We start from the raw sequence: 27,875 nt of genomic DNA on the forward strand, positions 1-27,875 counted from the left end.
GTAATCATTTCAGACATCGTTACTCATGTCCTAAGCTGGGCCTTACTGGCTGCTAAAGGGGCCCCTCCTGGCTTGCATGATGCGGCCCTCTCCCTTTCCAACCCTGAGATTTTGCTATGGAGCCCTATGAGTGAGGGCAGTATTGTTTTAATAGTGCTTTCTTAGCCCCGGAAAAACAGAGGCCTCCGTGCTGTGACAAAGGCTTTCTTCACACAGAGCAGATGGACCAGCCAGAACTGTGAAGGAGCTATTCAAGGTGCTGAAACCTATCCCCCAAACAGGTTCAGCACCTTGGATAGCACTCTTACAGTTCAAGGTGGTTCTGATTGAAACCCAGAATGGATTTAGAGCCCCACTTAAATCGGAGCCACCAGCCTCCATTGCTCTCATGCTCAGGCGCACCCTCCCCACCTTCTCAGTGCACGGGTATGCCCTGCTGATTAGTGCTAGAAGCCGTGGGGGAGCATGCCGGCCCATGCTCTCCTCATCTGCTCCCAGTACGATCAGCTGGGCAGCGGGGAGGAATGCACATCAGCTGAAGACAGGCCAGTGCCTTATGCAGCCTGGGGCCTCCCGGTTGCCCAGCTGTGCTCTACATAGTTGGGATTCGGGCGAAGGGCACCTCCAGGAGCAGCATGTGGTTTCTGGGCAAGCCAGGAGCATCCCTGCTAGTTGGGGCTCCTGGTGGGCAGTGGGACGGTGAGAGGAGGGTGTCCAGTGGCCAAACGACGTCCATCCACTCCCATTCATTTGTTCCATGCTTGCCCACTTCGACCTAATGTTCCTCTTTGACTTCGTCTTGCCCCAGAACAAAAGACTCTCTCCAAAACCAGCTTCTCACCCAGCCTGGCCACACCCCAATGATTGCTCCATGTGTCTTTACAATTTAAACCTGCCTGAAATACCTTTTCATTAGCAAGACACTTCCTGGGTCCAATAAAAATGTTTGCTTTGGTCATAAACCATGGAAACACTCTGTGTGCTTTGTCCCCTGCACAAATACAGCCCATTGTGTGGTCTATAAATGCCACACTCAGGCTTGCATTTTGCACAGGTGGAGCGTGAATTGCCACCACGCCAGGGTAGGAATCCAAACAGACAGACAGAGAGGTGAGTACCCAACCAACCACTTGGTCCAGCTGTGGGGCACCTGGCCTGGGGCCCAGTAGCAGCCAGTTTTGTGGAAGTAGAGATCAGTGCAGGGTGCAAATTAATCCCTCTGACCTGGGTGTATCTCTTTAGTCTGCTCATCCTAGACACAGCTGCAATCAGAACAGAAGACATGATGAAAACCAGCAGCAGTATTGCCAGGGGGATGGGAGACAGCTTCCAGACCTTGGGATCAGGATGGTCCCTGACTGTCCATCGGGGACTAAGGGTGCATGTCTGTGTGCATGCATGTGTCTGGGTGTGTCTGTGTCTGTTTGTGCTATTGTGTGTTTGGGTGAGAGAGACGGGTCACTGTTGCAATTGATCAATGGGTCATCAATGCCAGACCTCTGCAGAAGGCAACAGGTCCCTCGGGGTGGACACTGCACTGGTCACTTAGACAGGGGCCTGAGGAATTGTGCAATATCAAGACACCATGGTGGTTTCTGACCTGGCTGGGATTGCCAGATTCCACCTATGATGCCGCTGTGTGCATGCAGTCCATGCCTGGTTAGTGAGACATTCCAGGGTTGCAGCAGTCGCACTGGGTTTGGATTCTTTCGAAACAGCTCACTGGACACGTGACATTTTGTGATACACGTTTTGTTTATGCATATCTACAGGCTGAGCATAAGAGGGGGGTTCACAGCATTAGCACATCAACAGAGTCTTGTTCCCCATCAGTCCAGCTCTAGGGGGACCCACAGCAGCATGGGATCTGTGCAGAGAGCAAAGTCATCTCTCTGATCCCTTTTCGGGCCCTGGTCCTGCTCTACCTGCTGGCTAACTCACCTGCTCTCCTTCTAGTTACCTCGGGCTCAACTGGAGCGTTCCTTGGGAGGGGCCCCAGCCTCCCATTCACAGACCTAGAGTTGGGGAGACCAAACCTGACCCACAGGTTTGACCCATTCTAGCAGTCTCTTTTCACAGCCACAGTTTTCTTCATGGGGGAAACTGGACCAGCTGGAACTCCCTGTTCTGCTCTGCTCATCTCGTAAAGATTCCAACAATGCTTCGTTTCGGCAAGCTTGGTCACCGCTTGGCTTTGGCAACCCCATTGCTGATGGGGGCCAGTCTACAGGGTCAGCCTCCTTCCCTCAGCCCCTTGGCCACCGCCCTGCCTTCCTCTCCACAGGTAAAGACGAAAAAAGATGGGGCGTTTCTCCTACTTCAGTCTTGGCCTCCTGGTTGTTGGGCTTCTCCTACAAGGTGAGTTCCTGCAGGGTCCCACAGAGCTGCAGCTCCTAAGCTCAGTTGTGGCTTGCACAGAACATTGTGGAACCATTTCCACACAGGCAGAACGCCGTGTTGTTGAGCTGTTTTTCTCGAGATGTGTGTTGCTTAAGGAGCCATTCAAAAAAACGAATCTATGGACAAAACCATTACACTGGAAGTGATTCTTGGCCCATGGACAAATTCATGGAGGACACGGCTATCAATCGCTACTAGTCCTGGTGGCCATATGCTACCTCCAGCATCAGAGGCATCTATGCCAGTTGCTGGGGAACATGAGCTGGGTTTTTTTATTGTACTCATTTCCTACTTCTGGGCTTCCTCATGGGGCATCTGGTTGGTCACTGTGGGAATCGGATCCTCGACTAGAGAGGCCTTTGGTCTGATCCAGCAGGGCTCTTCTTGTGATCTTATGTTCTTCAGGGCTCTCCGGAGAATAGGGTGATTCTCTGCCCATTTCCAGGAGCAAACTCCCATCTCCTCCATCCCACTTCTGCACATCCAATGTGCCCCCCACCCCCATGCCCCCACCACTGTAACCCCAGGCCAGCCTCTGACGGGGCTTTCCCTCCAACTCCTTGAGCAGGTGCTGAAGCCGACTGCTGCCCCATGGAGTGGTTGCCCTACCAGGGCTATTGCTACAAGCTCTTCAACAACAAACTGAGCTGGGCTGACGCAGAGGTGAGTGTGGCTTCGTGGCCCTGGGCAACCCACTCCCAAAGCACTGGAGATTTTTCTGCACAATCAGTCCTAAACTCTCTGTGTCCTGCTCCAGCTGGGCTAATGGCCTGTGAGTAGGGTGGTCAGGTGTCCTCTTTTACAAAGGACAGTCCTCTGTTTGAAGTGGTGCCTGAGGACTGTCCTCTCTTTGAAGGGCTGCCCTGCGCAAGTCCAGTTTAAAGATAAAGAACCATAAGAACAGTTGACCATCGAGTGTTTGCACCTGGACAGCAGACTGAACAGGCACACACACACCTCACCAGTCACAGTCTTACATGCTAGGGTGAGATGTACTGCATTTCTATTTAAATAATCATCATAGCAATAATGTCTAAATTTGCATTTATACATATAAATCAGCATATGCAAATGGTACACAAATGACTGTCCTCTTTTGGTGTCTTGCTTGGAGATTCATAAGTGGCCACCCTAACTGTGAGGCAGTTAGGCATGGTCCGAGGGCAACCTAGAACCAGTTGGAGGCAGTCGAGGGCCATGTCCGGATAGCCAGTTTCAGGCAGCTTGGTGAAGCTGGGCTTTGCAGAACCTGGGAAACGCAAGGTCTTTTGGACTGGAGTGGATGCGACAGAATCCAAAGTTTGGGCAAGTCCTCCTTACACACCCATCAAGGCCCAGTCACCAATGAAGTTCTCCTGGAGAAGTCGAAGGGGTGCTGCTGCTGCGCTGGCTTGGAGCCTGCTGCTGTGGCATCCAGCTGTTATAATTAACCATCAGAAATGAGCAATGTATTGTACAAAAGGTGAAAATAACTATACAAAACTGCAAAGAAAGGGGAACATACAAAGGCAAGCAGAAATTCATTCAAAGATGCACAAATCTGAGAATGCACAGACAGGCATCCAATAGAGTGTCCCTTTCACTGAGTCATTCACCTGTTCGACCAAATGGCAGGGCTGCTGGCGCCATTTATTATTGTCCAAAGATCAGCATGTTAAAAGGAACCCCTAGCAAGCCAGCACAGAAGAAGAAACATCTGACGTGTTTGGGCTTGTTAAATTCTAAATTGTGGCCTAAATGGAGGAATAACGTTCACTATTTCTGATGAGGATTGTTTAAACAGGCACTCTACCAGATGCCTATCTGTGCATTCTCAGATTTGCACATCGTCCAATGAATCTCTGTTTGTCTTTGTCTTTTGCTCTTCCTTTGTATGTGGGCTTTGTAGTTTGGCATAATTATTTCAAACTTTTGCAAATAAATTGCATGGGGGCGCACGCCTTAGAGGGCCACTGACGCCCCCCTTCGCTGTCTTCCATCCCTCTTGGGTAAAAATGCCCTTTCTCTTGCCCTCTCTCAGTTAGCCTGCCAATACGATGCACATGGCTCCCACCTTGCCTCCATCCATAGCAGTGCAGAGTCAGCTGAGCTGGCCAAGTACATTGTCAAGTATCGCAACGATGGCGGTAATGTCTGGATTGGAATGCGTGACCCCTGGAAGGTGGGTACCTGCTCTGGTTCCTTGGTTGCTTTTTTAAACTTTTACTGTTTCTAACATGTTTTTTGATAGTTTAGTCCACAGCAGTGGTACATCATAAAAAGATTTTGAAGTCAATAAAACAACTTGATTGTATTTATCTATTTAAAAGATGTGTCTCTTACCTTCTGGAAAAATATTTCTGAGGTGTTTAACAATAAGAATGTAAAATTCAACAAGTAACACTGATTTAATTTTTGTGAACCACCCAGAGAGGTTTGGCTATTGGGCGGTATAGAAATGAAATAATAATAATAATAATAATAATAATAATAATAATAATAATATAGTAGAACATTCCATTTGCAGAACAGCAGTAAAAACATTTAGTTCTGCAGCTGTTGAATCTCAGCAGCCAGAGAGGTGTGATTTGATCTCCAGAGGTTAGGGGTGAGGCTTCAGTAATCACACGCAGCTCTCGAGCCTTCTCAGCAACTAACAAAGCTGGGATAAATTATGCAAAATAATACAAATGACAAAATACATTAAATCAAATAACAGGAAGTATGCAACGTTATTGCTGGTTGCTGGCCCTGCAAATAGATCTGAGATGAGGTTGGGGATTGGTGTAATGGCTGCTGGTGTGTGGTGTCACAAAGGCAATGTTGGTTCCTTAAAGCAGGAGGAACACACAATATTCTCCTATGCAGTCCTGGGGAGGGAGCGTTTTGAAGTGCCTTCTCACAGATGATAGGTTGCTGGTTTTCCAAATGTGGTGTATTATCTTCATGTCCGTCTTTGCTTCTCATTGGTGCCTCTCAAATCCAAGCAGGGAATGAGGTTCATGAGGAAAAGACAGAAAGACTTGAAGGTGTATATGATGCATATAAATCCAGTGGACAAATTAACACATGGATGGACCAATCCTGGTGTGCATTCAGAGCACTTGATGGTTGGAGCACTCCACCCTGCCAGGTTCCTGGGTGGGACGGAGGGGTCTGGCCACTCCTCCCCTCTCCCCATTTTTCATTTTCCTCCCATTGTGAGCACGTAGAGCAGCTCTTGGGCTGGTCGGAATAACCTTCCCCCCTTGGGGGGCATGGTGAAGGACTGGGTGGGCTTTGGATACTGCATACAAATAACAAACATAGCAAACCCCTCTGTCACGTCTGCCCCCTTGAATCATAGAATCATAGAATACTAGGGTTGGAAGGGGTCTACAAGGCCTTCGAGTCCAACCCCCTGCTCATTGCAGGAATCCAAGTCAGACTCAGAGCATCCCTGACAGATGGCTGTCCAGCCTTGTCTTGAACGCTTCCAGCGTGGGAGAGCCCACCACCTCCCTAGGTAATTGGTTCCATTGTCGTACTGCTCTAACAGTCAGGACGTTTTTCCTGATGTTCAGCTGGAATCTGGCTTCCTGTCACCTGAGCCCATGATTCCGTGTCCTGCACTCTGGGATGATCAAGAAGAGATCCTGCTCTTCCTCTCTGTGACAACCTTTCAAGTACTTGAAGAGCGCTATCCTATCTCCCCTCAGTCTTCTCTTCTCAAGGCTAAATATGCCCAGTTTTTTCATTCTCTCTTCATAGGGCTTTGTTTCCAGTCCCCTGATCATCTTTGTTGCCCTCCTCTGAACCCTCTCCAGCTTGTCTGCATCCTTCTTAAAGTGTGGCGCCCAGAACTGGACACAGTACTTCAGATGAGGCCTAACCAGTGCTGAGTAGAGGGAACTAGGACTTCCCAGGATTTGAAGTCAGCCTCAGTTTGGCATATGGACCATTCAGTGCCACCGTCTCTTCCTTGATTAACCAAAATGCTTTGCTGTCAACGCAGAACAGAATGTGGAGGTGGACCGACCTCTCTTCAACCACCTATAAGGCCTGGAATGATGGAGAACCCAACAATCTAAGGAATGAGGAGAATTGTGTTGAGCTTTGGTCTCCCTCAGGTGAGCTCAGGTGACAATATTGGAGACAAAGTGATGTTGGTGGTCAATGAACAAGGCAAAACAGTGGTGGGTCTTGCAGGGATGGGGGTGAATTCATGGAATGAGAGCAATGTTTTGAACCCTGTCCCAGTCGGTTTCTAATAGTAGTGGTTTGCATTTCCTATGGACTTGACAAACCAGCAGGTTCACAGAACACTCTGCAATCTCCCTATTGGTATATCTAGAAGAGATGCAGGGCTGGCCCTACCATTAGGCAGAGTGAGGTGGTCGCTTCAGGCAGCAGATGCTGGGCAGAGGCAGCATGGTGTTGGAGGAGAGAGCTTCAGGCCACATGGCCTGCCCTGTACCCCGTAAACACGCCTGCTGCCCTCAAGTGTGGGGGAGGATGCCGTCCCATTTCCAGTGCTGGAGAAAGGTTCAAGTCCAGTTGGCTTTTGTATATTGAATGGGAGGGGACAGCATCTTGTCCTTAGCCTCAGGCAGCAAAATGTCTTTGGCCAGCGCAGAATAAATGGATAGCTATTTCAATGGAAGGATGTACAAAAAGGAGTCCCCCAAGGATCTGTAATTAACACATTCAAAAATTATCTGGAGTTGGTGGTGAGAAGTAAGGTGGCCTCATTTGTTGTTAACCCCACATTACTGAGGATGGCTAAAACAAAAGGGATTGCAAAGAGTTCAAAAAGGATCTCTCCAAACTGGGAGAATGGGCATCCAAATGGCAAATGCGCTTCAATGTAAGCAAGTGTATAGTGATGCATGTTGGGGCCAAACATTCTAACCACGTATACTCTGATGAGGTCTTAGCTAGTGGTGACTGACCAAGAAAGAGATCTTGGGGTTGTGACGGACAGCTCAATGAAAATGTCCACCTGGTGTATGGCTGGAATGAAAATGTCCACCAGTAAATCCCATGTTAAAATAAAACTGCCAGTCTCATGATGCTTTTATACAAAGCTATGGTGTGACCATACTTGGAATGCTGTGTCCAGTTCTGGTCACTGCACCTCAAAAAAGGATATCGTAGGACTGGGAAAGGTGTAGAAAAAGGCAACCAAAATGATCAAGAGGCTGGAGCAACTCCCCTATATGGAAAGTCTACATGGTTTGAAGGCTATTTAAATAAAAAGGTGAGGAACGGGGATCATGACAGAGCCATATAAAAATACACATGACGTGCAGAAACTGGATAATGCTAGAACCCAGGGTCAGCCCATGAAGCTGATTGGTGTAGGGATGTCAGAGAATTCCGTGACGGATCTCGGTGAGGCTGAATGCCAGTGCATTCAGCCCCCCCGAACCCCATTGTGGAACGAAGCCCCTGCCCCCCCAACCCACGAAAGGTGCACGGGACAAAGTGCCCGCCGCCCCCACCCCACGAAAGCTACACGAAACGGAGCACTTACCTGCTCCTGTTCGCGCTGCTGTGCGAATGGCGGCTGTCCTGCGGCCACCATTCGCTTGCTCCTCTTCAGCCGTGATAGGCTACGTAAATACTTACATAGCCTATCACGGCTAATGCAGGGATGCCATACATAATACTTACACCATACGTATTTACGTAGCCTATCACGGCAGGGGGGAAAAAACCCCAGAGTATGCAAATGGCAGCGGCTACCACCATTTGCGTATGCTCGGGTTTCCCCCCTGCCGTGATAGGCTGCATAAATTTTTACATAGCCTATCACGGCGAAAGAAAGGGACGCAAATGATGGCGGCTACGACAGCCGCCATTTGCATCCCTGCAAGGCTGCCCAGCAGCTGGATGTCCAGCTGCGGGGGGCTGGAGCCGGCTGGCGGTTCTGCAGCTTGGCCGCGGAGCGGAGCCGGCTGGCCAGGATTCTGGGGGGAGGCACAGAGTGCCTCCCCCCCGGCGAGGATTCCAGGGGGAGGGACGGAGCTTCTCCCCCCCCAGCGGAACCCAGCGGAGCCAGGTAAGCAGGGTTTTGTACACTCCTGGATTGGTGGGAAATTCAGGACAGATAAAAGGAAGCCCTTCACACAGCATGGAGTTAAACTATGGAATTTGCCACAGGAGACAGTGAAGGCCACAAACATAAATGGCTTTAAAAGAATATTAAAAAGATCCATGGAGGATCAGGGTATCAGTGGCTACTAGTCCTGATGGTCATATGCTACTCCCATTTCAGAGATACAGTAGTTTGCCTCGGTATACCAGTTGCCGTACAGAGAAGGGAAGATGGGCGGTTGGGTGCTTTTGCGCTCATGTCCTGCTTGTGGGCTTCCCAGAAGCATCTCGTTGGCCACAGTGGGGCACTGGATGCTAGAACAAATAGTCCATTGGCAGGAGCCTAAATTCAAAAGGCCACAGCGTAATGACATCCCCAAACGACTCATCTAGAACATTCTTGCTTCTGAGTGCATTGTCTTGCTTCCAGACATATTTGCTGAAAGCTGATGTTAAGGTTGTTTGCTCCTTCTAACTCCAAGAGTTGTACTCATTGTATTAGCCCCACCCTCAGGGCAAGGCACATTAATCAGGGACTCAGCACCTCTTAAAAGCTGCTGGATTCAATCTCAGAATGGAGCATCAGCTGCTGATTCCATTTTGCTTTCTAGGGTATATGCGTTGGAATGATGAGAGCTGCAAATCAGAGCGTGCCTTCCTGTGCAAGTACAACCTCCAGTGAAAGCAGCTGCTTTTCCTGGTCTCCAGAGGGTCCTCATCATCTGAGGAGGGCCCAGCCGAGATGACAGACTCAACAGACAAGGGGCTCTGCACTGGGAAAGAGCACTTTCCTGCCAACAAACCAAACCTACACCCCTATCTTTTATTGTACTCTCTCTGTAGATTGGCTGTGGGTTAGTTTGTTTATTTCTCTTGACTGTAGATTGGTGTAATGCCAAATAAACGCTGTCCTCCTTTCTTTGTTAATTGAATAAGATAAAATAGGATTCTAACTATTATCATCTTTATGGTCCAAATTACAGCCCACAAGAACAGTACAAACCCTGTTTGTTCTATAGGATGATGGGGCCAGTCCATTAGAGTATCAGAGGGAAAGCAGCATTAGGTATTTAATAGTAAACATAAAACAGATATTAAAGGAAGAGATGGGTGGGACAGAAGGGGGCTCTTGGAAGATGGAAGTGGGAGCTAAGGAGGTAGAAGAGAACCCAAGAGTAGAAAAGTCTTTTTTAATGTTAGTTGTTCTATCTGGTCTTGGTAGCTTGTTGTCAGTTGATTTTAGCTGTTGCAAACTCTTTAACCTTTTTGTGCATTATAATAGGTTTTAAATAGGTTTTATAATATATTCTATCATATTGTATTTTAGGATTTTAATTTTTGTGGACCTCCCAGAGAGGTTTGGCTATTAGGAAGTATAGAAATGTAATACCTGATCCTCTCTTAGCTGGAGATGCAGGGACTGAACGTGGAGTTTTCTGCATACAGAGCACTGGGCTTAGAGGGCACGTGGTCTTCTCAGAGCAGGGCTGGGGAGCCTCGTTGGGTCTTTGAATCCCAATCGGGGAAAGGTCTCAGGGCCATGTCCCATCTGTGGGAGGCAGAGTGTGTGGGGCCAACATGGGATTCTTGCTTATTTTAAGTCTATTCAGAAGTAAGCAGGATGAGCCTCTAGCAGGACAAGGACAAGGAAATAGGATGGAATCTCTCGGCAGCTTCCTGATCAGAGATAAGAGTTTTCCTTGCGGGGAAAGGGGACAGGGCCTGGGAAAGAAACTTGGTGGTGAGATGAGGAACCCAGACTAGCCACATTAGGCCTGTAGGCCAGAAGTTCCTTGTGACATTTTTAGAGGCTAACCAATGGTCATACCCTCCTTCCCTGACGGTTCAGCAGAAAATTTTGGGTGGAGCCCTTGGGCGTTAGCTGAGAAGGGAGTTTGAATGTGACATGTGGGCCCTAAATCCTCTAGAACTTATTATAGGGATGGCTGTCATGGCAAAATCCAGCCCTTTTGGGAGTTGGCAGCTGCCCCCAGCTCAGCTTGCATTTGTGAGCTGAGCCACAGGTTTTTACCCCAAATCCAGGAACTTTCTCAGTTCTTTTTTTAATCACCATTTACACAATTTACACAAATTGTGGCCGTAATATGCACAAGTTGTGGCTGTACTATGATTAATTTTGTGCAAATTGTACCTGGGTTCCTTAAGGAGGAAAAATGTGGGACATAAATGTAATAAATAAATAAAAATAAATAAATTGCACCTGCAATTTGCATAAATGGGCATCTAAAAAAAGAAAGAACAACAACGAAAATCTGTGAGCTGGCCAGCTGGATACAGATCAAGTCTGGCCAGCTCATGGGTAAGCCAGCTAGAGTCTAGGGGGCTGGGCTGCTGGAAGCTCAGCGAACTTCACCCCTGCCCCTGGACAGATTCCTCTGACATCAAAATCAAAAAAGGAACAGCTGCACCAATTGAATTCCCAATGTGTTTTGACACTGTTTTCTGTCAAGGGAAAAACTCCTAGAGATTCTTCTAGAGGATTCCCTCTCCTTTACGTCTTCCAATTTATGGCTGTATTTAGGTAAAACTAAGTGCTTTATGGCCACAAATGGTGTAAAATACGCCATTTACAGCTGTAACTTTCCTGCGATAAGCTAATGGCAGCCACCATTAATGTATCATGTTTTTCAGGCAGCTGGAGAGCTGCCCAATGGGAACTCCTTCAGACCCAGAGGTAAGGGCGGCTGGTCTGCCGCGAACTCCAAAGGTCAGATTCTTTGGAATCTGGCCTCATTTCAGTCCATAGAGGATTTCTCCAGCATCTCATTTATTTATTTATTTATTTATTTATTTTCTTAATCACCCATCTGGCTGGTCACCCAGCCACTCTGGGCAATGTACAACAGCACAGTCTAAAACAGTAAAATTACACATTAAAACATCATCTAAAAATACCCTAACCCATCCCAAATGCTTGCCTGAACAACCAAGTTTTCAATGCGTGGTGGAAGCTCATTAAAGAGGGGGCATAGCGGAGTTTCCTAGGGAGGGAGTTCCACAGAGTGGGGGTCACCACAGAGAAGGCCCTCTCCCTCATCCTCACCAGCCTAGCTGCCCTGGCTGATGGGACAGAGAGAAGGCCATCCAAGGCTGATCTTGTTGAGCAGCCTGTCTGGTATTGCTGGAGGTGCTCCTTGAGATTGGCTGGGCTGGAACCGTATAGGGTTTTAAAGGTCAAAACCAACACCTTGAATTTGGCCCAGAAAACAACTGGTAGCCAGTGCAACTCCTTCAGCACTGGAGTGATGTGATCATGCCGGCGGCTGCCTTTAATCAGGCAAGCTGCCGTGTTCTGTACCAGCTGCAGCTTCCGAACCGTCTTCAAGGGTAACCCCATGTAGAGCACATTACAGTAGTCTAGACAAGAGGAGACCAGGGCATGTACTACCGATGGGAGCAGATGGCTGGGAAGGAAGGGGCGCAGCCACTATCAGATGGAGTTGGTACAGCGCTGTCCGGCTCACAGCTGACACCTGAGCCTCCATGGACAGCTGGGAGTCTAAAATGACCCCTAGGCTGCAGGCCTGGTCTTTCAAGGGTTAGCCGTACCCCATTCAACACCAGGTCAACATCCCACAGCTTCCTCTTGTCTCCCACCAAAAGTACCTTGGTCTTGTCAGGATTCAGCTTCAGCTTATTCCTTCCCATCCAGCCACTCACCATCTCCAGACATTTGGACAGGGATTCCACGGCCAACCTAGGTGAAGATTTGAACGAGAGGTAGAGCTGCATGTCATCAGCATATTGATGACACCACACCCCAAACCTCCTGATGACAGCCCCCAGCGGCTTCACATAGATGTTAAATAGCATCGGGGAGAAGATGGAGTGGAATCCTGTGGCACCCCACAAGTGAGCGGCCACAGGTCCGAAACCTCCTCTCCCAGTGCTACCCTGTGGTACCTGCTGGAGAGGAAGGACCGGAACCACCATAATATGATGTTTCCATTTCCCAATCCCTCCAGGCAGTACACGAGGATACCGTGGTCAAAGGTATCAAAAGCTGTTGAGAGGTCGGTCAAGGAGAACAAGGAAGGAGCATTCACCCCTCCTCATATCATCCGCCAAGGCGACCAAGGCCGTTTCTGTCCCATGCCCAGGCCTGAAGCCTGACTGAAATGGATCTAGATAATTGGCTTCTTCCAAGTGTGCCTTCACTGCATTGCCACCACCCAAAATGGCAAATTCAAGACTGGGAGAAAGTTGTTCAGAACTTGGGGATCTGAGGAGGGCTTCTTTAAGAGTGGTCTTATCACTGCTTCCTTGAGGGCTGATGGCATCACTCCCTCCTCAAGGGAGGCGTTCACCACCGCCCTGATCCCCTCACCCAAACTCTCCTTGCAGCTCATAATGAACCAAGATGGGCAAGGATCAAGTAAGCAGGTGGTCGGCTTTACAGATGAAAGCCCTTGTCCACTTCATCAGGAGGAAGAAGCTGGAACCGATCCCACAAAACCGGTTTGCCACAGGCCGCCTCTCACTCGCTAACTATCCACGGCGCACAGAATAACATTCCTGATCCGATCAATTTTATCCACAAAGTGCCTTGCCAAGGCCTCACAGGAGGCCTTAGAATGCTCCAGCGGTTCTGGAGCAACTGGACCAACCAGGCGTCGGACCACTTGGAACAGCCTCAAGGGACAGCACTCAGCAGATGTGATAAAGGCAGCATAATATTCCTTTTTTGCTGTCTTCATCGCCATGTGATAGGCTGAAGATACAGCTCTAGCCTGTGTCTGATCGTCTTTGGAGCGAGACTTCCGCCACCGGCGCTCTAGCCGTCTCACCTCCTGTTACGAGCTCCTGTTTCAGAGCTCGTAACTGCGGATTGAACCATGGTGCAGTCCGAGCCCTGTTCAGGGGGAGTGGGTGTTTTGGAGCCACCCGATCTAATGCCCCAGTGATTGTGGCATTCCAGTTACCCACCAGGGTTTTGACCGAGTGGCCATTTGCGTGCTCCAGAGAATCCCCAAGCGCGTTCAGGAATCCATTTGGATCCATAAGATGCCTGGGGCAGACCATTTTAATGGGTCCTCCACTCCTGCAGAGGGGTTCTGGAACCAAGAAGTCCAGCATCACCGGATAGTGTTCTGACCATGACAAGGGGGTGGTGGATATACCCCCGACTTCCAAATCACTCCCCATTTCTCCAGAAACAAACACAAGGTCTAGCGCATGACCGGCTACATGGGTGGGCCCAGTTGGAATAGGATACAGCTCCCAGGAAGCCATGGTCTCCATGAAGTCCCGAGGTGCCCCCATGAGGACGGCCTCCAAATGTACATTGAAGTCCCCCAACACCAATAAGTTAGGAGACTGCACACACACATCAGAGACCACCTCAAGCACCTCAGCCAGGGAGTCAGTCATGCAGTGGGGTGGGTGGTATATGAGCAGAATCCCCAGACTGCCCTTCAAGCCCAACCTCCAGTACATGCACTCGGCAACCTTGGTCTCCCAGAGAGGGGGTCTGGTGAAGACCAAGGACTCCCAGTAGATAGCAGCCACTCCCCCTCCCTGATCCCCAGCCCTCGGCTGCTGTGTGTATGAAAATCCAGCTGGGCACATGGCCGCAAGAGTTGGAGCAGTGGCCTCAGCCAGCCAGGTCTCCGTAATACATGCCAGGTCTGCACCCTCATCCTGGATCATGTCATGGATGAGGGATGTTTTCTAGGTAACAGACCTGGCATTGCAGAGCAGCAAATGAAGGCCAGAAGGTGGAGTCATGCCTCCCCCAGCCATCCTTTGGCTCTAGACAGGGCCAGAATAGGGGACAGATATTACACATCTCTCCCTTGTTCCCCTTACCTGGCCCCTACCCCGGAGTTTAACTGTGGGGAAGCCACATTTTTGCAGAGTACTTTCAGTCTGTTGTTTTTCTTTACTTCAGCTTCCCTGCAGTTCAGCTGCTGTGTGCCCATCCCTCCACTTTAAATTTGGTAGGATTTGCAGGGGGGGGGGGTGTCCCTAGAGGTGTGGCCATGCCCTCAGTAACCTATGTAACTACAGAAACTCTCCTGCCTTTCCCACACATCAAAGCCCTAGAGCACTCTTTGGAGCCTTCCAAATCACCCTGCTCATCCTTTTCCCCAGTGGGAGCAATTAGCCTCAGTTTGCATTATGGCACTTTGGCAATGTTATGTTAAACCGCTTCTTTGATGCCATGCAAAGTTGCTTCTTTGATGTTATGTATAGTTGCTTCTTTGATGCTGTGTAAAGTCAATTCTTCACTTTATAACAGTACCAATCTGGTGAGGTATTGGGTGGAGCCTGCATTTGCAAGCAGGGAGGAAGTTCCCAGAGAAGGAGGGTGTGTGTGGAAGCCAGAACTCCATAACAGTTTTCTGGACTGGGGCAAAATGTGTGTGTGACGGGGTGCTCTCAGGGGGATCCTTCAGATGCTGTACTCGGAAACTAGGGATTTTGGCTTCTCAAGGCAAAAGTGCGCACATGGGGGGAAATGGGGTAGGAGCAATAACTCCATGGCAGATTGCTGGATGTGGTGAAATTGTTGGAGGGGGCATGCCCTCATAGGGAGCCTTCAGATGCTGCACTGGATAACTGGGGATTATGGCTTCTTCAGGGAAATCTATCTGCACAAATGGGGAAAAATTGGTTGCTCTCCATTCTCAATAAAGTAGTAGCAGCAGGGAGCCTGGACATGGCCTGGGAAACAAGACTCTCCCATTGGCTGAGCAGCCCCTGCCAGTTTGATGATGTTGAGACCTACTCACCCCACCCGGACGTACGTCCCTTTCAAATGCTGTGTGACCCCTCAAAACTTGCTTTGAGTGGCCCTGATGGACCAAAGTTTATCCCATGAAAATCCAGATAATACTCCAACGTGCTTCTCATTCCATTGCCATGAAGATCCCCCCTGCCAGGAGAATGTTGTATTACATTTAAGTTATGTTTTTCCTCCAGGGGTGAAAGCTCTCCCCATGTTTATCCTCATAAGAACCCTGTGAGGCAGTTTAGGCTGGCCGGCCCAAAGTCATCCCATGAGAAATGGGAGGCATTTGCTGGTCCTCCTCAGGCAGCCAAATGTGCTGAGCCAGCCCTGGGAGAACGTGCGTGGATGCATGTCTCCATTCTGTGCCCGAATGAGGCAAGGAGTCTCAATTTCAATTTCACCACATCTGTCTCTCTCTCTTGAGCGTGTGACTGACGGATGTGTGTATGTGAGACAGATTCAGTGTGTGTTTATATTTTCTGTGCCTGTGTGCTGCATTCTGTAAAGGAGGAAAGTTGCCTTTGCATTTGAGTTCTCTGCCATGGATGAAATATTAGCCTTTTGCTCCCAGGAGAGCATGGAAGGTGATTTCCACTAAAATCTGTAATAAAAATGTTTTTGCATTTTATGTTTATCATTATACATGAAATAGCTTTCTTTGAGTGTGTGTGCAGCACAAATGTTGCGTGAGAGTTCACTCCTGGGGGCAGAGCAGGAGGCCTGCTTGAGAGGGCTAGCCCCAGGGCCCACCAGGGCCTTGATCCGGCCTTGGCCGCATGGGCAGTGTGGCTGAGTGCCAAGATCAGGATCATGGGGTTGGGATCCAGCAGCCCTGCTACATACGTAACACTTTCTGGAGAGGCCCTTGTGGGCTGAGAGACCGACACTTCCTCCTTCCTGGTTCTTGTTCTGTAGTGACTCTCCGCTTGAGTTCAAAGGCTGCATCAAAGGGACGCTTCTGGTGGTTCCATTGTTTGTCCAGCACTTCTGTTTTGCTTTGCTTGCTTGCTCCTAACAACCATGCTTCAGGTTTATTTGTCCAGCACTTTCCAAAGGAATGCAAAATGCTTCACACAATAATCATTTCAGGCATCTATACACATGTCCTAAGCTGGCCTTATTCGGCCTTTAAAGGTTCCCCTCCTGGCTTGTGTCCTCTCCCTCTCCAACCCTGAGATTTTGCTATGGAGCACTGTGAGTGGGGCTCTCCCGGACATTTGCAGAGTGGGGAATCTGGCCCTCCACTCCATTGGAGTTGAGACCCTAGCACAACATGCTTTGGACTTGGCTACTCCTAAAGGCAGAAGACTCCAGGGTACAGGGATCTTGGGTCCAGCAGTGATGGTCATCTAAAATGGGCCTCGTTGCAGGGCAGAAAGGCCTAAACACGCCCTCCCCACCACCCCAGTGCTGGTGGTGCCCCACTGGTTAGTGCTAGAAGCCGCGTGGGAGCGTGCCCATCAGTGCTTCCCCTTCTGCTCCCAGTGGCAAGCAGCTGCAGTCAGACGAGTGCCATACGTGGCCTGGGGCCATCGTTGCCCATATGTGGGGCTGCTTCACCTGGCGCTTTTAACCTGCTGTTGAGATTGCTCACTCACGGAAGTCTGCGGGCCCTTTAGAGGACGCCGTGAACCTCCAGGGCGTCTCCTGCATTAAATGACCCTTGTTCCATTTTTAAATAGATCGGAGATAATGAGGTATCAAATTACCCTGCTTGTGTTCTGCTTGAGTTCCCTCCGTGAAAAAGGAAAAGCCGCAAGAAGATCAATGAAGCATATGGAAGGGAGAGAAGGAGGGGGAAAGGGGAGGGGGGAAAGGAAGCACGTGTCAAGGGAGTCCGTTGTGATCCTGCATTTACAACAGAAACAGAAAGCCAATGTTAAATGTGGGATTTTAGGCTGGTGTTGAGATGCTCGTGCTCAGCGTAGTTGGGATTCAGGCGAAGGGCACCTCCAGGAGCCGCGTGTGGTTTCCGGGCAGGCCAGGAGCATCCCTGCTTGTGAGTGATCCTGGTGGGCAGTGGGACGGTGAGAGGACGGTGCCCACCGGCCAAGCGACGTCCATCCGCTCCCATTCATCGCTCATCCCACACTTACCCACTTCAACCTAACGTCCCTCTCTGACTCAGTCTTCCCCCAGACCAAACAGCAGGAGCAAAATGCCTTTTCCCAAAACCACCTCCACATCCCAAAGCCAGGACTGCCCCCTGTGTTTGCACAATGTAGGCCCCATCTACCTTACAGTTGCTCAAGCAAAACACATCCTGGTTGCTCGGTCAAATAGCAATGTTTGCTTTAATCAGAAGCACTCGAGACCATCCCCGTGCGCCTCCTCCTGAAGAGTTCAGCCCATAGGCTGGTCTAGAAATGCCTGAGTTTGGCTTGCCTTTTGCGCCAGTGGGATGTAGACTGCCGCCACGCCAGAGCAGCCATCCAAACAGACAGACTGAGAGGGCAGTACCCCACCGACCACTTGGTCCAGCCGTGGGGCACCTGGCCCGGGGGCTCAGCAGCAGCCAGCTCCCTGAAGCAGAGATCAGTGCACGGTGCAGATTAATCCCCCTGACCTGGGTGTGTCTCTTTAGCCTGCTGGACACCCCAATGACCTTAGACGCAGCTGCACAAAAGAAGAGGACAAGGTGAAAAGCAGCAGTGACACTGCGAGGGGGATGAGAGACAGCTTCCAAAACAAGGCATCAGGACTATCAGGGACGAAGCACGCATGCGCATGTGCATGTGTGTGGGGGGGGGGCAGTGAGAGAGACTGCTCCAATTGGTCAATAGGGAATGAATGCTGGACCTCTGCAGAAGACAGCAGACCCTTTGGGGTGGACCCCGGTCCCTTGGAGAGTGGTCTGAGCAATTGTGTAGAACCAAAACACCACTGTGGTTAAACTGAGGATATGAGGAGAAACCACTCTGCAGATGCTCACAGCAGCCTTTTCTTGGTAGTTGTTATTTCCTGGAGCTGGAGGGGCTTGGCATTGAAAATAGGCCCCCGGGCCTGAGCTGTGGTAAACCCTAGAACTGCCCCATGGTGGTTTCTGACCTGGGTAGGATTGCCAGAGTCGATATATGATACCGTTATCTACATGGACCCCACGTCTGGGTGGTGAGGACTGTCAGAGGTACAGTACTCACCCAGGGTTCAATTTCCTTAGAAGGAGGTCACTGGAGACATATGCCATTTTATGATATAAGCTTTGTTCACACACACACACACACACACACACACACACGGTGAGCATAAGATGTGGGTTTCACAGCATTAGCACTCCAGCAGGTTCTTCCCCATCGCATGCCTAGGGAAACCCTCATTCATTCATTCCATTCCATTCCTGTATTGCCCATTCACCAGAGCTCTCTGGGCGGCGCACGGGATTTCCTGCAGAGCCATCTCTCCAACTCCTTTCCAGACCCTGCTCCAGGACTCGCTGCTCACTGACATTCTTTGTCGCTACCTCAGGCTCCACTGGCAGATTCGGGGGGGGGGGGGGGCTTCCATTCAGAGGTCTAGAGTTGGCCAAGCTAACCCATCTGAGCGCCTGTCTCTTTGGCCTCTCCTTTCCTCTACTCCGCGTCTTTTCATGCCCCGTTTTCCCCAGCCCGTTTCTTCCCAACTCTCTGGCCAGGGTCGCACGATGGTGGGGGTAAAAGGAGCTGTTGTGGTTTCTCCCCAGCCCCCACGCATTAGCCAAACGCAACCAGTTTGAATGGGACAGGACTGACGGCTTCCACATGGGATGCTGCAGAGAGACACCGAGCCCCAGCGTCGCGAAGAGGAACATTTCTAGGCATCTGGTGGGACAGCATGGAGAAGAAGAATTCTGTCCATGGCTACTAGCCACGATGGCCCCACAGGACCCCCGTGCACGGAGTTAGTGGCTGCTGCAGAGCATCAGCAGGCGAGGGCCTCCCGCCCCTCCGCACTCTCCTCCTGGGCTCCCCAAAGCCATCCGGGTGGCCACAGTGGGGAACAGGGTGCTGGTCCCGAACAAGGGCAGGCAGGCCTGTGCCCTCCGGACATTTAGGACTGCACCTCCCATGATCCCTGCCCATTTGGCCATTCTGGCTGGGGCTGATGGGAGCTGCAATCCAAAACATCTAGAGGACACCAGGTTGCCCACCCTTGGTCTGGACAAAGTCCCTTTGGCCTCATCCAGCAGAGCTGCACTGATGCCAACAGGGAAAACAGCATGGACTCCCGCCTTCACGGGCCAAAGAGGGGCCCTTGAAAGGGAGCACCAGTATTTGGAAGGAGGGGGCTTAGCTCTTCCCCGCCTGCTGATTGTCCCCTGCAGAAGCTCCAGGCAGGCTGCTTTTAACCAGGTTCCCTCCCTGCTCTGAAATCAGGCGCACGCCCAGCAGTGGAAGAGGCAGTGTGTGTGTGGGGGTATTTGTAGGCAAGGATCAGCAGGCATGGGGAGGGGAAGGGACACTGTCCCTTGTACCTGTCAGCTCCCCCCTAAAATGCCCTCCGCCCCCACATTATCTCAGCACACATGCCCGACTCCTCAGGGTCCACCCCCCCAACGTACCTTTACAGCAAGGAAAACCACAGCCTTTCTCCCTGGACTGGTGGCTTCTTGTCTCTGCCATCATTCATCACCTGCCAGCTCTACAAAGACCAGCCAATGGGCAGCCTTTCCTTGTGTCTCTGTTTGCTTTGTGCTGTGATGGATGCACAGGCTTGTTTGCTTCAGCATCATCTCCCTTCCTATAAATCTGCAGGGGCGGCCAGCATCTTGACCAGGATCAAGATTTGGCTCCAGGATCGCCTTTGGCTCCAGACCAGCCCCCTAGAGAAAGGCCTCGTGTGTATCTGTGAGTATATGCTGTGGGCGACAGCAGGTACCCAGGGCCTGCAGAGGGAAGGGCTCTCCACTGCTATGAGCTGGCCTGGAATGAACTCCTTTGAGAAGGGCAAGCCACCAAGGTGCTGGGTAGTAGTGGAGGTGTCCATTCTGTGGAAGTGCCCAGCAGGACTGGGTGGCAGCAAAGCTTGGAACTCTCTGATTCAGTCCCTGCAAGGACTTACCTTCCACCAAGGCCAAGGCCAAGAACCTTGCTTTCAGTGCCAAGGCTGAGCCGTGGCACCGGGCTCCAAAGTTTTGGGCTCTCCTTGTTAGCAGAGCCAATTCCACTGCCACCACCACCACCACCACCACCACCTCCATTTTCCTATCTGGCACAAACTATATTTAGGTAACTCTGGCTGTGGCAACTTGCTGCCCCATCACTCGTGTTGGGTATATTTGTAATTCCTGTCTGAATGAAACTAAGGCCTTTATACTCTGACATTTCAAAAACATGCAAAACAATAACATTTTGTGTGTTGTGTCATATATCATGCATTTTATGTTATTCAAGTAATAAAGCAATTTTAGATTTGCTAAGAAAAGTATTATTGCACATTTTTCACTATCCCCAAATGTCCATCTCCCTCCCCACAAAGCAAATCCAGAAGGACACACACACACACACCCCAGCATTGCTTCAACACTGATGGCCTTTTCTGTCTCCAGCTGCGATGGGTGTTGCTCACACATCTCCCTAGTGAGGTTCGCCTGGCACCTACATTGCATTCCTTTCGGCGCCAGGTGAAGACCTTTTTATTTTCCCAGGCATTTTAGCATTTTAGCTTTCTAGACTTTTAGCTTTGCTGTTTTAAATCTGTATTTTAAACTCCTGCACTGCTGCTAGGTTTTATTGTGGCATATTGTTATATTGTGGTTTTAATGTTCTATATATTTTAAATTGTTTTATTGTGTGCTGTTTGGTTTTAATTTTTGTGAACCGCCCAGAGAGCTTCGGCTATTGGGCGGTATAGAAATGAAATAAATACATAAATAAATTTTCCCAGGAGGACTGGAAGATGGGACAGGGCATCTACCTAGGACTCTGCCTGCTGGGCTGCCTGATCTTTAACCCCTCAGTGGAAGGTGAGTGTTCAGAGGGACTCTAAATCAAGGGGGCTGACTGGCTGGGGGATGCTGGAAGTTGTAGTCCAACACATCTGGAGGACACCAGGTTGGGGAAGGCTGCTCTAACCAGTACATATGCTGGCCTCCAATACTAGCCTGCAGGCCCCCATGGCCCAATGTAAGCTATTGGTACCAGAAAGGAAGAAGTACCAATCCCCTCCCAGCTTCTCAAAGAATGTACTGCCAAAGTACCTGGAGACAACATCTACTCTCAAGGGGAGCATTTTTTGCATGCTTGAGCTTCTGCTGCTGCTGCTGCTGCTCCCCCATCTTCCCCAACATCTTTCATTCCCATCGTCCTCCAGCCTTGCCAGCTTTCTGCACCATGCAGTGGGGGAAGAGGGGCTGAGAAAAGAACTTGGAGAGAAGAAGCAGAGGCTGCAGCTTCTCCTCCTTCGCTGGCTGCTTTAAAGGGAGAGAGGGAATCTCCAGGTTGCAAACTAGCAAGTCTGACATATGAATAAACACACAGACTGGGTTTCCACGATCACAGAGGGAAAGTAAGCCACAGTGTGCTGGTCACGAGCTGCCTAACTGGCAGAATTAATCTCAGCTGGCGCGGGTTGTTGTGACATCCGTATCTGGCAAGGTTGGGTGGCCGGGGTGCTTTGCAAACCACTCAGCACCCATAGAACAAGCCCTGGTCTTCAGGGTGGTTTGCAAACCACCCCGGCCACCCACCCTCACCAGGTTTGGACATCATGACAACCTGTGCCGGCAAGGGTAATTAGATTAATTAGGCCACTCGTGACCGGCACACGTCAGGATTGAAAATAAGCTGCTGTAGCTTATTTCCCCGCCCCCCCCCCCATGTTCGTGTAAACCTGCCCACTGCTTCCAGTGGGGTTCTATCTGGCAAGGCAGTTTTTGGGGCTTCAGTGTTCTTTTGATAGTCGGGGGAAAGTCCACAGTGGAATATGGACCGTACCCACTTGTTTTCGCTGACCTTTCATTCATTCTTGGGCTGCTGTTTTTATTGGTAACCTCTGTGTTTATTGCATTTTCATCAGTCACCTCTGTTTTCATTAAACATTTATGAATATATATTTATTGAATTTGATTGTTGCGGCTTTGTATGGCTTTTATCTCATGTGCTGCTTTGAGAGGGTTTCACCCTTGAAGGCAGCCTAAATACAGTTCTAAATAAAAGCAGGTATTTAGAAGAGGCCTGTATTACAAGAGACCAGTTTTCCTTCCGATCCGTGTCTGGTACGGCTTCATGCCACTGTGGGTGGCTCTTGTTTTGTCCATCCGTAGGGCTGAGGAGACAAGACGGGTTGCCACGCAAAGGACACTGGGATGCATGCAGGGAGTGGGCTGGGGAACTGAGGGGGAGAGAAGCCATGCCAAGCTACTACGTGCCCCATCGCCTGCTGGGAGTCATGGGGGTTGGCGAGCGAACAACCAATCCATGGTGGCTTGTCCTGCAGGGTGGCTTAGTGTGTCTTGCGAACCCACCCTCTGTGTTCATGATGGAGGGAGTGTGAGGCTGTATGTGATGCTCTGCTTGACTGCAAGAAAGCTCTGTGTGTTCTGTCGCTCCTAATAAAGAGGAAGCTGTTTATCAGCCTGGCTATGCCAGGCAAGTGCCGACCCGAGAGCAGGGCCCACTGGGGCACAGAAGCTGGAGCTTAAAGCGACTCCCCTGCTGTGCTCCTTGGCTGGAGAAGAAACCGTGGGATGGCAGTGTGTGTCTTCCTCAGGTGCTGGCAATCACACCGTGGCCCCTCGCTCTCGATGTGGCGCCGGCGGGTTCCCCTACAAGCAGTACTGCTACTACTACATCATGAATCCTGTGTCATGGGCGGATGCAGAGGTAAAATTCAGCTAACAAGGGGAAGTGTCCTTTCTGCTCATCAGTAGGGGCAGAGGGAGAGGGAGAGAAGAGCTGGTGTGCTCCACGCGAGAGTGGCTAAGAAGCCACGGAGGCTTGAGCCACCCCTGAGAGTGTCCGTTGGGTGCCAGCTGATTTCTGTAATTCCCTTGCCAGGTGCAGGGTGCCGCGACGTCTGCGAGGGTGGTGGCTGGGGTGGATAACAACCCCCCCCCCCAGCAACCCTGCAACGGAGCCTCTGGGTTCGCATGATCGGGGAGGGGGAGGCGCTGCAGTGGCTGCTCTTCCCCATGCCTTGCGTGCTGGTGGTGCGGTGCCTTATGTCCATCGTCACACTCGCTGGGCGCTGGTTGCCATGTCGTCCAGACCCAGAGATCCGGGCAGCAGGGGCGGCTGCCAACTGCTCCACGACTCATGGCTTGTTCTGGAGTTTGGGGGGGCTCGGAAGCCTCCCCTGCTGCCCGCCCTGCAAAAGCCTCCTTGGGCGCCACTGGCACTTCTGGGCGGGCGCTGCTAGGGCGGGAAGGCTAGCAGCACAGCATGACTCTGTGACTGCAGCAGCTCTGGCCTGAGCCTCCCCATCCTCCCCGTCATATCCTCCCCGTCATGCCAGGGGCTCTACTGCTGTCCCGTGTAAAGGAGAAGGGCCTTTGTCTCGTTGGGGCAGAAGCTTCACTAGTCCCCTGCAGGCTTTGCTGGGGCCCATCGAAGTATCTCTCCGACTGGCCGGCGGGGTGCTTGTGCAGGCGATCGGGCACAGACATGGGTGAACTGTGGATGCTGCTTTACTCTGGTTGCCCCTTTCTTCATTTGCAGGCCAAGTGCCAGGAACCGGGACCTTGGTCTCAGCTGGCTTCCATCCATTCTTCCAGGGAGGCGGCTGTAATATATGCTCACCTGAAAAGGGCTGGCGTTAGTGATGTCTGGATTGGTCTGGAAGCCACACAGGGCATATCGGTGGGTGCCCCTTTGGGCTCTCTTCATGCTGATTATTTAAACTGTTCGGATCTCGCTGCTTGTGCTTGGTCACTGGTGTTTCTTCATTCAGGCGTGTGATTGTTTGCCCTTTCTCTGCTGCATGCCTTTCCTTTAAACCATGACACTTAAAGCTCACTCAGCCCTTTGGGAGATGGGGTTATTTCTTGCATGGGGCAGCGGAGGCCCCTTGAAAGTTTTCCAGCCTGTTTCCCAAAATGGCACAAAGGAGTTTCTGGGCAGGGCCAGGGGTGGGGATTATGCTCCCAGATTTGGGGTGCGTGTGTAGCTATTGCTTCTCAGTGCTTTCTTTTCCTAAGACGAGAAGCTCTTAGAGCATCACCTCAATTCTCTTGCTGCACCCCAGAGAATTTGCAAGGGCCTCCTTCACATCCCAGAGGGCCTTGGGGCACAGACCTCCTCTATGGCATGAGATGGAACTCCAGCCGGCTCAGAGTTCTGGGGGCGGGGGGGGGGGGGCTTCCAGACAAAGCTTTCGTTGTGCAGTGACCCTGCCTTCCCTTGCCCTTTGGACAGCTCCTATCAGCCAGGATGACCTAACCAGTGGTTGGCCTCACAGCTCCAAGCTGAACAATATGTTACCATGAGATATATCAGTGGTTTGATACTGACAATACTTGGATTATTCTTCCCTGATACCTGACATTTATTTGATCTTTCTTTCTTTCTTTCTTTCTTTCTTTCTTTCTTTCTTTCTTTCTTTCTTTCCTCCTTCCTTCCTTCCTTCCTTCCTTCCTTCCTTCCTTTTCTATCCTGTGGTCAGCAGGGCTGGGAAACCAGGCGCTCCTGGCTATGGCAGCTCCAGGAGTTCATGGCTTCTCCTCTTGGTGCCCTTCTCAATGTTGTGAATCTCTGCTGTCTCCCCTCTCCCATGACACAGACACACGCCGGTTGTCTTTAACCTCAACAGCCCGAACCGCTCAACTCCTTTAGCTCTGGGAAGCAGCTCCAGGCCCTGGATCGTGGGGACTGCGCTGGTTGCCCGGCCGCCTGCTCTGTCTCTGTGTGTGTGTGTGTGTAATCCCTCAAGTCCCCCTTTTATCCCAAGAGGTTTCTTTCTTTTTCTTTCTCTGCAGCAACTGATCTGGGAATGGAGCGATGGATCCACCTACATTCCGTCGCTCTGGGATGGCGAGGGCCCCAGCGCCTTCTTCTCGGCAGCACAGTGTGTCTCCCTGCACAACTACTGGAACACAAGTACGCCGGACAGGGCGGCTCTTGGCAAGGAAACCAGCTGGGATTGTGGGGAGGGAGACGATGAGTCCAGGGAGGGATCCAGCAGCTTCCCCTTGGCTTTCTTCTGTTGACGGTTTCTCGCACGTTCTGGCAGGAGAGGGGAAGCCTGAGTGGCCCTTTGGTTAAGGGCAGGGCCCATAGAACTCTGCACCGTGCAAAGGTGGAATTTACGCCAGAAGTCAGTATTGCTTAGATGACGAGAGATAACAAGTTTCTAGTCATTATTTATGTATTTATTAATCATACTTGTATACCACTTGCTGTGACAATATCTCCAAGCAGTTCACAGCCAAAGCATTAAAATGCACTATAAAAATACTCAGATAAACAATTACAGGTACAGCAAGGATAAATAAACAGAAACAACTCACACAATTTAAAATATAACAGAAAAGCATCAAATGGAGCAGCATCATGTTAACAAATACAAGCCAGGCAGAGGTATCTTTTCAGGAGGCGTTTAAATAAAACTCAGCACATTTCCTGCCTCCTGAACGGTGCGGGTGCGGGGCGCAGGGGCTGTGACTTCAAAGGCCTGCTTGGTAGATGTTGGTTGGGTGTGGAATGACCAGCAAGGCCCCCTTTGAGGATCCTAATGGTCAGCTGGACATCTGTAGGGGAAGGCGGTCTGCTAGGTACCTGGTCCAGAGTTCTTTAGGGCTCTGTATGTTAACAACAGAACCTTGAACATGGCTCGGTAGCTAACAGGCAGACAGTGCAGTTCTTTTAACTTCAGGGTAAAACCTGGTCATTTGGACGTTGGGGATTGTAAAGGCTGCAGATCAGGGCCAGTGAAAGGGTGGGGGGAGCTCTACAGTACTCAGTCTTCCTCCCCCATGGCTGCCAGAACCGGAGTTATTTATTTCTTTAGAACACTGATGCCCCCACTTCCTTCCACAATGTAACTTGAGGCAGCCCACATGGGGGATTCCAGGGCCATCTCCCAGCCGGGCGCTGACCAGGCCCAGAGTTGCTTGGCTTCAGCAAGGAGCCCTGGGCCCAAATGCAGGGGAACTTATTTCTGGTGGGGATGGCATTTCATTTTATGACTCTTGTTGTCGATCCCTTAACGTTCTTAGAAGGAAAGGTGAGATATACACATTTTAAATAAGTCAATGGCCTTTTATTCCATTCTTAGCTGCCTTTCCTAAAAACAGCACAAGGCAAAGTTTCTCCTTGTGGGCCAAATGCAGCATAGAAGGCCTCATTGGGGAGATTATTCCCATGGTGGCACCACCACAGGGAAGGCCCTGCCTGGCGCACGTCCTCCACAGACTGTGCCTGGAGCAGATCCTCCTCAGCCACTTTAACCCCACAGTGAAATTAACACGATGGCTGGCTGGGATGCCCGGGGGCCAATCCTCAGACCTGAGTGGGAATAACCAGCAGCTTGGCGTGAGCCTGGAACCTAATGGGCAGCTTACTGCAGTTGAGCAAGGATGGGCAAGAGGACAGGCTCCCTTTGTCCCAATATAGTCTTGGAGCACTTTGACGTCTGTATTCAGGGCCCAGAATTTATCTGTCATGGGTTCAGAATTCCCTCTGGCAAATTGCTTGGATCTTTCCCAAGCAGGGTAATCACAGTTCTGATTTAAAGACCTGGGGCACAGTCTTCATCTTAAAGGATCCACAGGGTGCACTTAGGCCATCTGTAGAAGAGCAACATTCTGATTGCAGAACATCCCCACTATGCCTCCTGGCCTGCTCTGCATTTTGCTAGGCCCTAACATCCACTCTCACTCTTCTGTCCTACAGATTCCTGGAAATGGCTGCAGCGCGCCTGTTCTGATCACTTGCCATACCTGTGCAAATACAGAGCTGCGTCTTAGGCCTGTGATAGAGACCCATCATCCAGGACCACTTTGGACAACGCTTAAGATTCTTAGGTGCTATGGTGCCAAGGGACCAATCACCTGCCCCTTTCTCAGCTGCAAGGTCTCTTTTCCCAATTACTGCTGTGGGAACCTGCATAAAATAAAATCTCTTTTTCAGCTTTGGCTGGGAGCAGAACCAAGAAGGGTTTTTTCCCCCCAGCTTGGACTTCCATTCTATTGATAGGGTGTGTTCAAAAGTTCCTTTTTTCACATGGAAATTCTCCACATGATTGAACCCATATTTTTTCCCCTGCACTAACAGCACTCCCCCTGTAGTAAACAGATGGAAAAAGGCAGACGAAAATGGCAAGTTGTCCCAAAAGGGGAGGCAAAGCCTCAAAATGATGCTCAAGGGAAAAGAGCTTTTCGTGCACGAGGTGGCCCAGTGCCTTTCAGCAAGTCACCTTCTACAGGACAAGGAGGTTTTATTCCATTATTTTGTTGTTGCAGTTCCCTTAGACCATGAAACATCCATTTGTGGTCTGCAAAGTGAGAGGGGAATGTTTGATCCACCCTCTTGCAAGCTGCACATTGAACATGCACACGTCATGGCTCTGTGCTCTGAAGGGCACCTGTTCACCTTGTGTGGAAACGTACATGATGAGCACTGCTTGTTGATGCTCTGGCCAACCTCAGCCTTCTGTGGTGCCTTTCTCTAGGATGATAATAAATTATCTGCTTTGCATGCAGCTCCGAGTGTGTCTCCTTTGTCTTGATGCAGCCTCTGCCCTCGTTCTGCTT

The 27,875-nt window shown here is 50.5% G+C and overlaps 2 protein-coding genes across 3 annotated transcripts; both read left to right on the plus strand.

Annotated features, from left to right (window-relative positions):
* Positions 1-1,050: 1,050 nt before the first annotated feature.
* On the plus strand, positions 1,051-15,838 carry LOC146339241 (C-type lectin lectoxin-Thr1-like). 2 transcript variants are annotated; one of them, XM_084808878.1, is made up of 6 exons: positions 1,051-1,110; positions 2,080-2,358; positions 2,969-3,063; positions 4,421-4,561; positions 6,374-6,488; positions 9,069-15,838. In XM_084808878.1, exons 2-6 carry the CDS (start codon positions 2,301-2,303, stop codon positions 9,137-9,139), a joined length of 480 nt encoding a protein of 159 aa, XP_084665004.1. In that variant the 5' UTR covers positions 1,051-1,110; positions 2,080-2,300; the 3' UTR covers positions 9,140-15,838. The 2 variants fall into 2 exon arrangements, with proteins under 2 accessions (XP_084665004.1, XP_084665003.1); XM_084808877.1 differs by having other exon boundaries at positions 2,285-2,358; positions 9,069-11,365.
* Positions 15,839-19,941: 4,103 nt separating this feature from the next.
* LOC146339242 (struthiocalcin-2-like) lies at positions 19,942-27,829 on the plus strand. Its single transcript, XM_084808879.1, has 6 exons — positions 19,942-20,034; positions 21,074-21,152; positions 22,898-23,010; positions 23,845-23,985; positions 25,101-25,221; positions 27,016-27,829. The coding sequence occupies exons 2-6, from the start codon at positions 21,086-21,088 to the stop codon at positions 27,087-27,089; spliced, it is 516 nt and encodes a 171-aa protein (XP_084665005.1). The 5' UTR covers positions 19,942-20,034; positions 21,074-21,085; the 3' UTR covers positions 27,090-27,829.
* The last annotated feature ends 46 nt before the right edge of the window (positions 27,830-27,875 follow it).

Source organism: Heloderma suspectum, chromosome 7 (assembly GCF_057233095.1).
Source record: "Heloderma suspectum isolate Gila_16-S chromosome 7, 16-S_ref, whole genome shotgun sequence".
NCBI classification, from domain to species: domain Eukaryota; kingdom Metazoa; phylum Chordata; class Lepidosauria; order Squamata; family Helodermatidae; genus Heloderma; species Heloderma suspectum.

Bases quoted from the DNA above. Each gene is read 5' to 3' on its own strand.
- LOC146339241 (XM_084808878.1), top strand. From the start codon at position 2,301: ATGGGGCGTTTCTCCTACTTCAGTCTTGGCCTCCTGGTTGTTGGGCTT. The intron at 3,064-4,420 runs GTGAGTGTGGCT...GCCCTCTCTCAG, and splicing joins TGAGCTGGGCTGACGCAGAG to TTAGCCTGCCAATACGATGC. The intron at 6,489-9,068 runs GTGAGCTCAGGT...TTTGCTTTCTAG, and splicing joins TGAGCTTTGGTCTCCCTCAG to GGTATATGCGTTGGAATGAT.
- LOC146339242 (XM_084808879.1), top strand. From the start codon at position 21,086: ATGGGACAGGGCATCTACCTAGGACTCTGCCTGCTGGGCTGCCTGATC. The intron at 23,011-23,844 runs GTAAAATTCAGC...CTTCATTTGCAG, and splicing joins TGTCATGGGCGGATGCAGAG to GCCAAGTGCCAGGAACCGGG. The intron at 25,222-27,015 runs GTACGCCGGACA...TCTGTCCTACAG, and splicing joins GCACAACTACTGGAACACAA to ATTCCTGGAAATGGCTGCAG.